The following is a 10,650-nucleotide window of genomic DNA, read 5'->3' as shown; positions in this document are numbered from 1 at the left end:
GCTTCGACCTCCTCTTCATCTGTTGAAGTATCGAGGTCCAAGACCTCGACCTCCACCCGGGGGACGAGCTCACGCACGTTACCCCCCTCCCCTAGAGCTCCGTGTATTGCCGCTGACAGCTCAGCTCTTCCCTTGCCTGTAGGCCCAAGCTCTACAAGGACCTCTCCGTTTTTGGTCTCCCTGACACCCTTGATTTTTACACCAAGGGCGTCAGGGCTAACCTTTCGCTTGAGGTCCTTGAGAACCTCGGCGTAGCTCAAACCCTCAGCCGGTTTGATAAGAACTGCCTCGGGTCGAGCTCTCCTCCTTGGTTTTTTCTGCTTCCTGATGTTGCTGGAAGCAGGCTTCTCTTCTTCTCCATTCTTGTTTGGAGTCGAGGTAGCTGGCGCCGAAGCGTTTGCGGTCCTCGGCTTCTTACGCCTTTGCTTAGAGGGTCCAGCCTCCATGGGACTCAAAGTGGCCTCCCTCTCTCGCTTCCTTTCGCGGGGAGTGGGATTCACCACGGCTTCGTCTGTTTGAGTACCACTTTGGCTGGTCCTCTTCTTGCCCCTTAACTTTCGGGTCATGGCCCTCGTTCTCGCCGTTCGTCCAACGTTCTCGATCAGATCCCTATGAAGACCTTCGGTCGTCATAGTGTGATCGCGAAGTTGGACTATGAGGCTCTCCGCTTTTTGCAGCCCGTCCCTAATTGGGAGCCACATATTCTTCCTCTCCCTGCTGAAAGCCACCATTTCTTCAATGGTGTAATGCAGCAGTTTGAAGAGATCATATGTCTCGCCAAGCTGGACATCCATTTCTGAGATGCCCTTCTTGTTGACGGATATCTCCCTGCTAGCTCCTTCCTCAGTGACGTCCAAAGGACCTCCCAGCTCCTCGCAGACACTCCGCTCCAAGTATGTTTGGTCCCCCCCAAAATCCATGGGACCGGCACTGACCACCGGGGCTGGAACCCGATCGGAATCAGTGGGGAGATTGCTACTCCCTTGGGGTATGTTGTTTTTAACATACGCGCTCATCATTGGTTTTATTTCGGGGTTCCTTCCCCTAGCTGTTTTTTGTCCACCCCGGGTTGTTTGATTTCCCCGGTACCACCCATATCTGGGAAGCTACTATAATCCCTATTTGAATGTCCAATTAAATGCGTACTAATTTAATCGAACTCATGAACGTAAAACTAAATATTTGTGGGTGAAAGTTAATATTGTTTAGTTTAAAGTTAATTATTTGATTGAAAATTTAATAATTTTGTTAGAAAGTCATCATTTTAGATGAAAATTTATCTCCGGTCAAAATTGTTGAAAATTCGTTGTCTTTTGGATTAAAAATTTAAAAATTTCGTTGAAATTTTTCTTCTCCTGGACTGAAAAATCTTTCTTTCTTGAACATTCAACAATTCTGTTAAAAACTCATCGTGTTCGGTTAAAAACTCGCCTGTTTTATTGAAATTACCTTTTTTTGCATCGAAAATTCAACTTTTTATTGGAGAATTAGGAAATTCCACTATTTTGTATAAAATTCCTCTTTTCCGATTAATTTATCTTTTCTTAATTAAAAATTAAAATCTTATTCTGCTAAAATATCAAATAATACAATTTTTGTTAAAAATTCAACTGTTTTGTTGAAATTTCCTTTTTTTGCATCGAAAATTTAACTGTTTCGTGGGGAATTAGAAAATTTCACTATTTTGTAGAAAATTCGTCTTTTCCGATTAATTTAACTTTTCTTAATTAAAAATCAAAATCTTATTCTGCTAAAATATCAACTAATACCATTTTTGTTAAAAATTCAAGTGTTTTCTTGACATTTCCTTTTTTTAATCGAAAATTCAACTATTTGTTGGAGAATTAGAAGATTCCCAAATTCGGGTCGAAAATTCCACTCTTTTTTAGAAAATTCGTCTTTTTGGATTAGTTTTTTTTTCAATTAAAAATTAAAATCTTAATCTGCTAAAATATCAACTCATACCATTTTTTTAAATTCAACTGTTTTGTTGAAGTTTCCTTTGTTTGCATCGAAAGTTCAAGTATTTGGTGGAGAATTACAAAATTCAGATTGAAATTGAACTGTTTTGTAGAAAATTCGTCTTTTTCGGATTAATTTATCGTTTTAAAACTCAACAACTTCATTAAAAAATCATATTTTTGTGGAAAATTCATCATTTTAGTTGAAAATTCATCCCTTTGATGGAAATAGTACCACCTATGTTGTTGAAAAATAACATTATTGCTGTTTTCAAAATTTTAAAATTTCGTAGGCAATTCAATTTACGGGATAAAAATTCAACTTCTTTGTAGAAAATTCCTCTTAGACTAGAAAATTCCATTTTTATGTTGAAAATTGAACTGTATTGTAGATAATTCGTCATTTTGTCTTGAAAATTATTTTTTGTTTAATTCAGATTTTTCGGTTAAAAATTCAACTGTTTTGTAGACAATTTGCATTTTTTGCTAGAAAAATTAACAATTTGGTAAAAATTTTAATTATTTGGTCCAACATTCCAATATTTGGTTCAAGATGAACTTTATATTGAACATTCATATTTTCGGGTTGACAATTTAATTGTTTAGTCGAAAATTCATCTTTTTTGTTGATTTCGTCTGTTTGTGATTCAAAAGCAAAATCTTTTTGTTTGAAGATTCAATTACTTGATTATAATTTGAACTTTGTTAAAAATCCAGTTTTTTAAAATGAAAGTACATTTTAATTTATAATTCAATTATTTTTTTAGAAATTCATCTATTTTGTTAATAATACAATATTTTTTCTTAAAATATTAAAAATTTGAATTGCTTAAACTTTAATTTAATATTAGTACCCACATTAATTTTATTTGAAAGAATTTATTCCCTATTTTCGTGCATCATCTTCGTATATTTTTCCTTTTTTTTTTTTTTTTAATTTGGATTTATAATTTCAGAATTGATTTGTCTTTCGGGTTTAGTAGTTTCTCGATTTAATCGTTACAGATTTCTTCGCTGTTAATGGTGCGCTTCAATGATACAAAATTATCAAATTAATAATTCAGGAAATGAATCGAAACTTTGTTAAAGAAAAAAAGAAAACCGGAAATTGATTCGATATTTTCTATTTTAGCTGTTTATTGGGGATTTTTCAAAGAGTGCCGCCAAAATAGGCTATTTTTTTAGCCTATTCTTTTGCCGCTTTTCGTTTTTTTTTAAATTTACCCCTATTTAGGGGTTGAGAAGACCCCAACTAAATAAAAAAGTAGAAAATACCACTAATTATAAAATCATTTTTCACATCAACCCTTTTACCAATCAAGAAAATACGTGGTTTTACTTTTGTAAGGTTTATTTTATAGAAAAAATACAATGAAAAATGATTTTATAATTAGTGGTATTTTCCATTTTTCGATTTTTTGGGGCCTTCTCAACCCCGAAACAGGGGTAATTTTTTGACAATTAAAAAAAAACGAAAAGCGATACTCATTTTGGTTTTCAATTACAGTAATTTGATACCTGTAACATATTTTTATATTTTTCCCCAGGTCGCTAGGGATGTCCAAAAAATAGGCTAATTTTGGCGTCACTGTTTAAGAGAAAAAAGAGGAATTTGATAAAAAAAATGGTGCGAATCTTATCCTTGATATTACATCTCTTAAATTTCTTTACAGGATTTAATTGAGTGGAACCTCCAACTACAATCAGAAGTAGCAGACAGCAAAAAACGTCTTCACGATCTGGAGGACTACATCGACGCATTATTACTCCGTGTGATTGAATGCTCACCCCGACTTTTGCAAAACCCCTTCCAAACACAGAGACGCTTATCCTCACCTGGGCATCAATGAATCTTTTGTAAAATATTTTTCAAGATAAATGTAATGCCTGCTTGAGCTCTCTCGACTAGTGTTAAGTGCCGCAAATAATTTATACAGGATTACAAAAAATATATGAGAAAGATAAATGAGGGAAAATATTTTTTAACTATTGAAAATGAGTATGAACTGAAAATTAATTATGAAAAGCATGGAAGATTAAAAAACTTGAAAAAGTGCTTTATGAAAATAAAAAAATTGTCATCTGTCGCATACATATTTAAGTGCCAACCAATGATTTAACCTGTGCAAACGACCAGTAGCTTCCCTGTGGGAAATGTAACGTCTTCCTCAAAATAATCTTCAGTGTTTTTTCAATTTTCGAAGTTGCTCAAAATTTGTATGAAACGACTTCAAAATTGCCCTTTTCGTCCGAAATCTCGTTTTTTTAAGGCAGCTGATAGGCAAATATTACATTTGGTAATCTAAAACTGTGCGGTCGTTAATATCTTGCACCACAGGAGTTCATTATATACTTAAGTTATTGTTTAATGTTCATTTGTTATAATTAGATCAGTAACGAAATGAGAGTGAGTGAGCAAATGAATAAAATAAAACGAGGAATATAATATCACTATAGTGCCTTGAAAAGAGAAAATGCATTCTTATAAATATAGTCTTTAGAATTAAAAATGCAATACGATCTTTTGTTAATGATATTTACAGAAAATGTAACCTCCGTTATTGTTATGTATATACATAAACGAGAAAAAAGTGCAGCTGGAATTTGTATGTAATATTCATTTCTCCAAATGTATCATTGTTTCTAAAATTATTGTTACATTTTTGACTTTCATTTGATAATGTTAAAAGTGTTCTTAGGGATTTACTGTTTACTAAAATCGTTTCGCTGAGTGTCGGTTGGTAGAACGTAAATTCTTTGTTGTTTGTAAAATTGTAATCTTGATAAAAATAGATATTCTTTAACATAATGTGATTATCATTGATAGCTAATTATAATTATTTATAATTAAAGGGAAAACAGAGTCTAAAATATTGTTTTTCATCAATGTTTGTAAATATTTTCAAATGCAAAAACTATAGGTTTTTAAAATATTAATTAAATTAATATTAATCTTAGAATTCATTCACTTTGTATGCATTTAAACCCCTACGTGTCCCCTCGCTTTTTTTGTCTTTTTGTGTCTAATTTTCTATTTAGGCTTTCTTTTTACTTTTTTACCGTTGATTTTCAAGTTATTAATTTTGAAGTTTACGGTAAAATGATTTTATTTTATTAAACGTAATGCAAAGTTTAAATTTTAAAATAATGCAAAATTTAAATTTTTAAATAACTAAACTTCAAAATTTTTACCATATTTAAACTTATTCAATTTTGAAACTAAAGTTTTTTGCTTAAAAAACTTAGATTCGAAAATATTCGGTATGGAACCTAATTTTTAAAAGTTTCCTATTCCAAATTTCAAAATGTTCATTAATTCGAAAAAGTGGTATTGAAAGCGTTGACAATTTCAAATTGACTAATATTTAAATAATCTAAATGATTTGGTTTCAATTTTAAACGTACAAAATCATGTAGTCTTTTAAATTCTTTGAAATCGTAGAATATCAAATTGAAAGATTTGATAGTTGTACAATTTTCAGTGAAAATTATTTCTAACAAAGCAATTTTAAATCAAACCTTGAAATCAAGATTTTAGAACTAGTTATGGAAAATAAAATTATCATCATTAATTATTATTAGAATTTAAAGGCTTAGAATTGTGTAATTTCAAACATTTTTAATTACACGACTTAAAATTATGATTTTTATTTTAAGATTTTAAGAATTAAATCATTTCAAATTGAAAAATATTTGATTGAAAAATTTCCGAATGTTCAATTTTGCTCCTTCATAAGCTTTAATTTTGCAATTAACATTGAAAAGGTTGAATTTGAAAAAGTATATGATTAACAGTTAATTTTTTTAAATCTTTTAAATTTAATGAAAATAATTTTAAGTTTTAAAAGGGTTGAGTATAACAATGTTTTAATATTACAATTCTTGGTTTGAATTCTCATTTAATTTACAATGTTCCGTAGGGTTTATAATTGAAAAATTTACCAATGTGATCGGTGAATTGATTTTTTTACTTTTAAATATCCAATAAGTTTTCCATTTTAAATTGTCAAATTTTCGTAGCATCGTATTGAAAATTATTTAAATCAAACAGTTTTTTACTTTTAATTAGTAAATTTTGAATGCTTTTAATTATAAATATTAAAATTTCACTTCTTCTGGATTTTAAATGATCGAATTTGAACAATTCTAGTATGAAATATTTAATTTTCAAAATTCTGAATTCGTCCTATTTTCCAAATTTTAATCCAAAGTGATTCAATTTCGAGATTCTTCATTCAAAATAAAAAATTTCAATTCATAAGAATCAATCAGGAAATAATACCATCACAACTCCTTTCTCATCAAATTTTCTAATTTTCAAAATATAAGGGTGAAATTTTTACATCCTTATAGCTTTTGTTTAAAATTTTTCCAATTTCAAACACTTTTAATTTAAAATTATTCAAGTTAAATCACTTTTGTATAGAAATGATTTAACTTTAATTCCAAGTAATTAGTAAGAATTAATTTCACATCATTTATAAAAAAAAGCGTTTAAACTCGAATAATTTGAAAATGTTTGAAATTAGAACATTTTTAATCAGGCTCTCGAAATTGAAAAATTTCTGATCTTGGACAAAATTTTGAAAAAGACCAATTTAAAATTAATATAAAATTTTTTGATTTGAACAAATTAATGGAAAAACCGATTTATTTACTCGTTTTCAGTTTCGAACGTTTATAACTCAAAATTATTCAATATTGTTGCGAACATTTTTTATACTTTTAATTCAAAGTCGGCTGCGGATGAAATATATAATTTTTTAAAGGCTTCTAGACGACACGTATTTCATCGATTTGATAGAAAATTTTTTGGCAAAGTTAAAAAAATATTTGAACTTTTAAAACTCGTAAAGCAATTTATGAAAAAAAGCTGATTTTGGCTTTAAAGTGCTGTAGTTTCTAAAATGATATAGATATTGTACTGTTTCTTTGCGATTCTAGGAGATATTTCTATTCTCTTTCAAAATTTAGAACAAAATTGGGAAAATTCTTAAAAGCTAAAAAAATGGCAGCGGTTTTTCTGAAAAATGAATACTCACATTTTTTGAAAAAGTAAGACAAGATATGACAAAAATTCAAGAAGCAAAGTTATTCATCTCAAAAAGTTTTAAAGGAAATTCTGACACTTTTCTCTATCTTGCGTTTTTTTTTCGAGATTTTCGCCTGAATAAGAAGAATTCAAAATTTCCGGTAATTAAAAGTATTTTATTAGATATTAAATTTTGATAATCAGAAAATATTTCAAATTTATATAAAATTTTTTCAACTTGTCCATTTATACCCTTCCTACTTATTTTGTTATGAGAAAAATATAGCTATAGCCGAATTTGTTCTTATTTAGGCGAAAAGCTCGAAAGAAACGCAATATAGAGAAAAGTGGGAAGACACTTTTCTTTAGAACTTTTTGAGCCTGCATGATTTGAAATGAATTCGGCCAATGGATTTTTAAATTGTTTTAAATTTGTATGTTAGTTGATAAAAATCCAAAAACGTTAAAAAAATAAAATTTAAAAAGAATATATATAGACCGATTATTGATATTTAGTTTTTCGGTGCGGGGTCCTTTTCGTGATAAAAAAATAAAGTAAAATGTTCTAAAATGCATTAAAACCAACATGTAAAACAGTACCAGAAAGAAAAAATTGAAGCTAATTAATTGAATAAATTTTGTCGTCTAATAGACCTTTTTATCCTAGACGTCAACAGTGCGCACGTGCCAGGATTTTACGTCATTTCCTTATTTTTCGAACAGTTTTGTATCGAAATGTATGGAAAATATTGTGAATAAAAATAACAACGAAAAATAAATGTGTAAATAAATGAGAGTTTAAAGGCTAACAATTTTTAAGTATATTCAGAAAAAAAGTGCGAAAAGTGTGGCGAGCAAGCCCACTTAGTGGGCACAAATTTTTGCTACGTCTTTAAGACATCGTTGTGACATCTTTACGACATCCTATGTCCATGTCGTTTCGGTGTCTTTGCGATATCGTAAAGACATCGTCAGATCATACGACTTATTTACGATTTCGTTAAGACACCTTAACGACAGAGACATAGGATGTCGTAAAGATGTCGCCAAACTTTGTGCCCACTGGGCATTATTTACATCTGTTGACATCCGTCATCTTCAAAAAAATGTTTAGAAATCACGGAAGACGATGTTCCAGGAGCAAAATTAGTGCACAAATCGGTGGAAGAGCACAGTGTTAAACAGCTTAAACAATCACTGAAATATAGGAAACGATCTTTATAAGGAAAAAACGTGATTTAGTAGAAAGGTTAGTTGAGGTTGTGTTTGGCAGGTATTAATATTTTCTTTCTTTGATAACATTTAAATACATATTAAATGAAGTAGTGTTATCGGGGTTACGAACCTCCTAAATGTTTTGATAAAAATAAAATCGATTTAATACTTTCACTTGAGCACGCAAAACTATTATAACCAGTGGGCACAAAGTTTACGACAACTTTACGACATCCTATGACCATGTCGTTAAGGTGTCTTTATGATATCGTAAATAAGTCGTATGATCTGACGATGTTTTTACGATCTCGCAGACAGCGAAACGAAATGGACATAGGACGTCGTAAAGTTGTCGTAACGATGTCGCAAAGACGTCGCCAAATTTTGTGCCCACTGGGTATTTATGTATTTATAACCAGTTTATATGAAAGAAGGAAAATTTGTTAGTACATTCCTTATACCAGGAAATCATTAACAAATGACATCATTCAATCAATCATTAACTAATTTTACACCTGGAACATCATCTTCCGTGAGTTTCGCCGAATTTTTTTGTATTTTTTAGAAAATTACTCTTTGCACCTTTTTCGACGGTTTTTTCTAAATAGACTTAAAAATGTTCTACCTTTAAACTCTCTGTTATTTACAAGTTTATTTTTTGCTGTTGTTTTTATTAATAATATTTTCCATACATTTCGACACAAAACTGTTCGAAAAATACAGAAAGGACGTGATATTCCGGCACGTGCGCACTGCCGAGGTCTAGGATAAAAAGGTCTATTTGTCGGAGCTCAGGTTTTTGAATTGAATTTTAAGTTGGCTAAATTGGTAACGATCAACTGTAGCAAACTTCATTATTGTCGGTATTTTGCTAAATTAATAACATAACCTAAATACAGTACGGCAACAATCTAAACTTTCATTGTTTATTGAAAAGTAAATGTTAATAACTTTCCATTTCTTTTCCTTTCAATTAAAAAATTCATTATAAATATTCAAGTATTGTATTGTCCTCATAGCAAAATAATGAAAAGAACAAGAAACTCGGAGAGGAAAAGAAACTTAGTTTCAGTTCCTAAAGGCGGTGTAAATAAAGAATATTTATAAAAATATATTTTTATTATCAGTATTTACAAATTAAATTTTTTTGGTCACGTTTTTAAAATTTTTTTTCTAGAAATCGCAAGATGAAAATTTGCCGGCTTATGATGAAAATCAGAGTTACAAAATGATGGAAAGTAACGGAAAATCGAGTTTGCCTGCGGGAAAGAGATTAAATGTTAAAAAGCTTAGTAAGTGGATTATAATATTTATGCCGACAAAATAAAAAAAGTTTTCAGATTTTATTTTATTTTAGAACAAGAAATAGTAGCAGCTGGTTCTGAAAAATATGGAAGAAATAAAGCCAACAAGTTAAAAGAAAACGTGGAAATGATTAAGGAAGAATTAAAACAACTGGAAGATCCACCGTTAACTAAATGGGAGATAAATATAATGTCAGCTAGACTTCCATATTCCTTTTTCGATACACCTTGTGAAGAATTGGCGCAAAATCTTCTCGGTAATTTTCTTTTATTTAAACTTTAAGATCCAAATATTATTTTCCATTAGCAGGGTATCTAATAAAGTGGCCCTTATTTTTCGCTTTTCGAATTCTTTTTCACTCATTCCCAAGTTTTATTCAAATTCCCCCAAAAAATATCCAAATCTGTTAATATTTAGGAATGACACACAGTGGAAAAACCCACGATTTTTGGACGAGAGTAGGATGTTTTTTAAAAGAAATTGACCGTAAGTCATCCAGATGTTTTATAACAAGAAAGTTTAAACTTTTTTCCAACTTTTCAGTGGTATCATTTCTTTTAAGATTTTTAAATATATTTTTTCTGAATTAACTAAAAAAGTTTCCTCAACATTTGTGAAAATGTGCGTTTGTTTATAATAATTGTTTATATAATCACCAGTTTTTGTTACTACGAAAAATATGACAGAAATAAGTTTGACAGGACTCATCGAGTTGATTTCGCAACAACAACAAAATTAAGCCTATTTATTGAAATATTTGTGAAAATGTGCATTTGTTTATAAAAATTGTTTATATAATTAAAAGTGATTGTCAGGATGAAATATACCACAGCCAGGAATATTCGGCAAAATATTTCGCAAAAGATTAATCCCATTCATGACAAAATGGTGAAAAACTTGCATTTTTTTACAAAAATTGTTTACATAATTAAAAGTTTTTGTCGTTATGAAAAATATGATACCAAGGAGTCCCTGGAAAGACATTTCTAGTTAATTACGCACAAAACAATGACATAATGGTCAATATGTGCATGTCTGGACTTAAAATAGCCAATCATTGTGAATCGCAAAAAATTACTTTTGTTCAATAGTTTGTTTATAACATTATAAACAATCTTTTTACTCTAAACTTTTGTA

General features: G+C 30.0%; 2 protein-coding genes across 3 annotated transcripts in view; both read left to right on the top strand.

Moving 5' to 3' along the window:
• LOC117171239 (rab11 family-interacting protein 2-like) overlaps positions 1 to 4,770 on the top strand; it is a 29,627-nt gene extending 24,857 nt beyond the window's left edge. The window contains exon 7 of the mRNA XM_033358349.1: positions 3,635 to 4,770. Coding sequence (XP_033214240.1) covers positions 3,635 to 3,811 — 177 coding nt within the window. The 3' untranslated portion in view covers positions 3,812 to 4,770. The remainder of the gene's footprint in view (positions 1 to 3,634) is intronic.
• Positions 4,771 to 9,102: 4,332 nt separating this feature from the next.
• The window catches only part of LOC117171518 (DNA-3-methyladenine glycosylase-like), a 6,008-nt gene continuing 4,460 nt past the window's right edge, over positions 9,103 to 10,650 (top strand). The window contains exons 1-4 of one of the 2 annotated variants that reach the window (XM_033358893.1): positions 9,127 to 9,144; positions 9,228 to 9,294; positions 9,386 to 9,500; positions 9,566 to 9,769. In XM_033358893.1, the coding sequence (XP_033214784.1) occupies positions 9,235 to 9,294; positions 9,386 to 9,500; positions 9,566 to 9,769 (379 nt within the window). In that variant the 5' untranslated portion in view covers positions 9,127 to 9,144; positions 9,228 to 9,234. Of the gene's footprint in view, positions 9,145 to 9,227; positions 9,295 to 9,385; positions 9,501 to 9,565; positions 9,770 to 10,650 lie in introns of both variants that reach the window. The other variant, XM_033358894.1, reaches the window with a different exon arrangement.

Source organism: Belonocnema kinseyi, chromosome 4 (genome assembly GCF_010883055.1).
Source record: "Belonocnema kinseyi isolate 2016_QV_RU_SX_M_011 chromosome 4, B_treatae_v1, whole genome shotgun sequence".
NCBI classification, from domain to species: Eukaryota; Metazoa; Arthropoda; class Insecta; order Hymenoptera; family Cynipidae; genus Belonocnema; species Belonocnema kinseyi.
The sequence above is the reverse complement of the archived record's forward strand: the minus strand, read 5'-3'. Positions and strand labels throughout refer to the sequence as shown.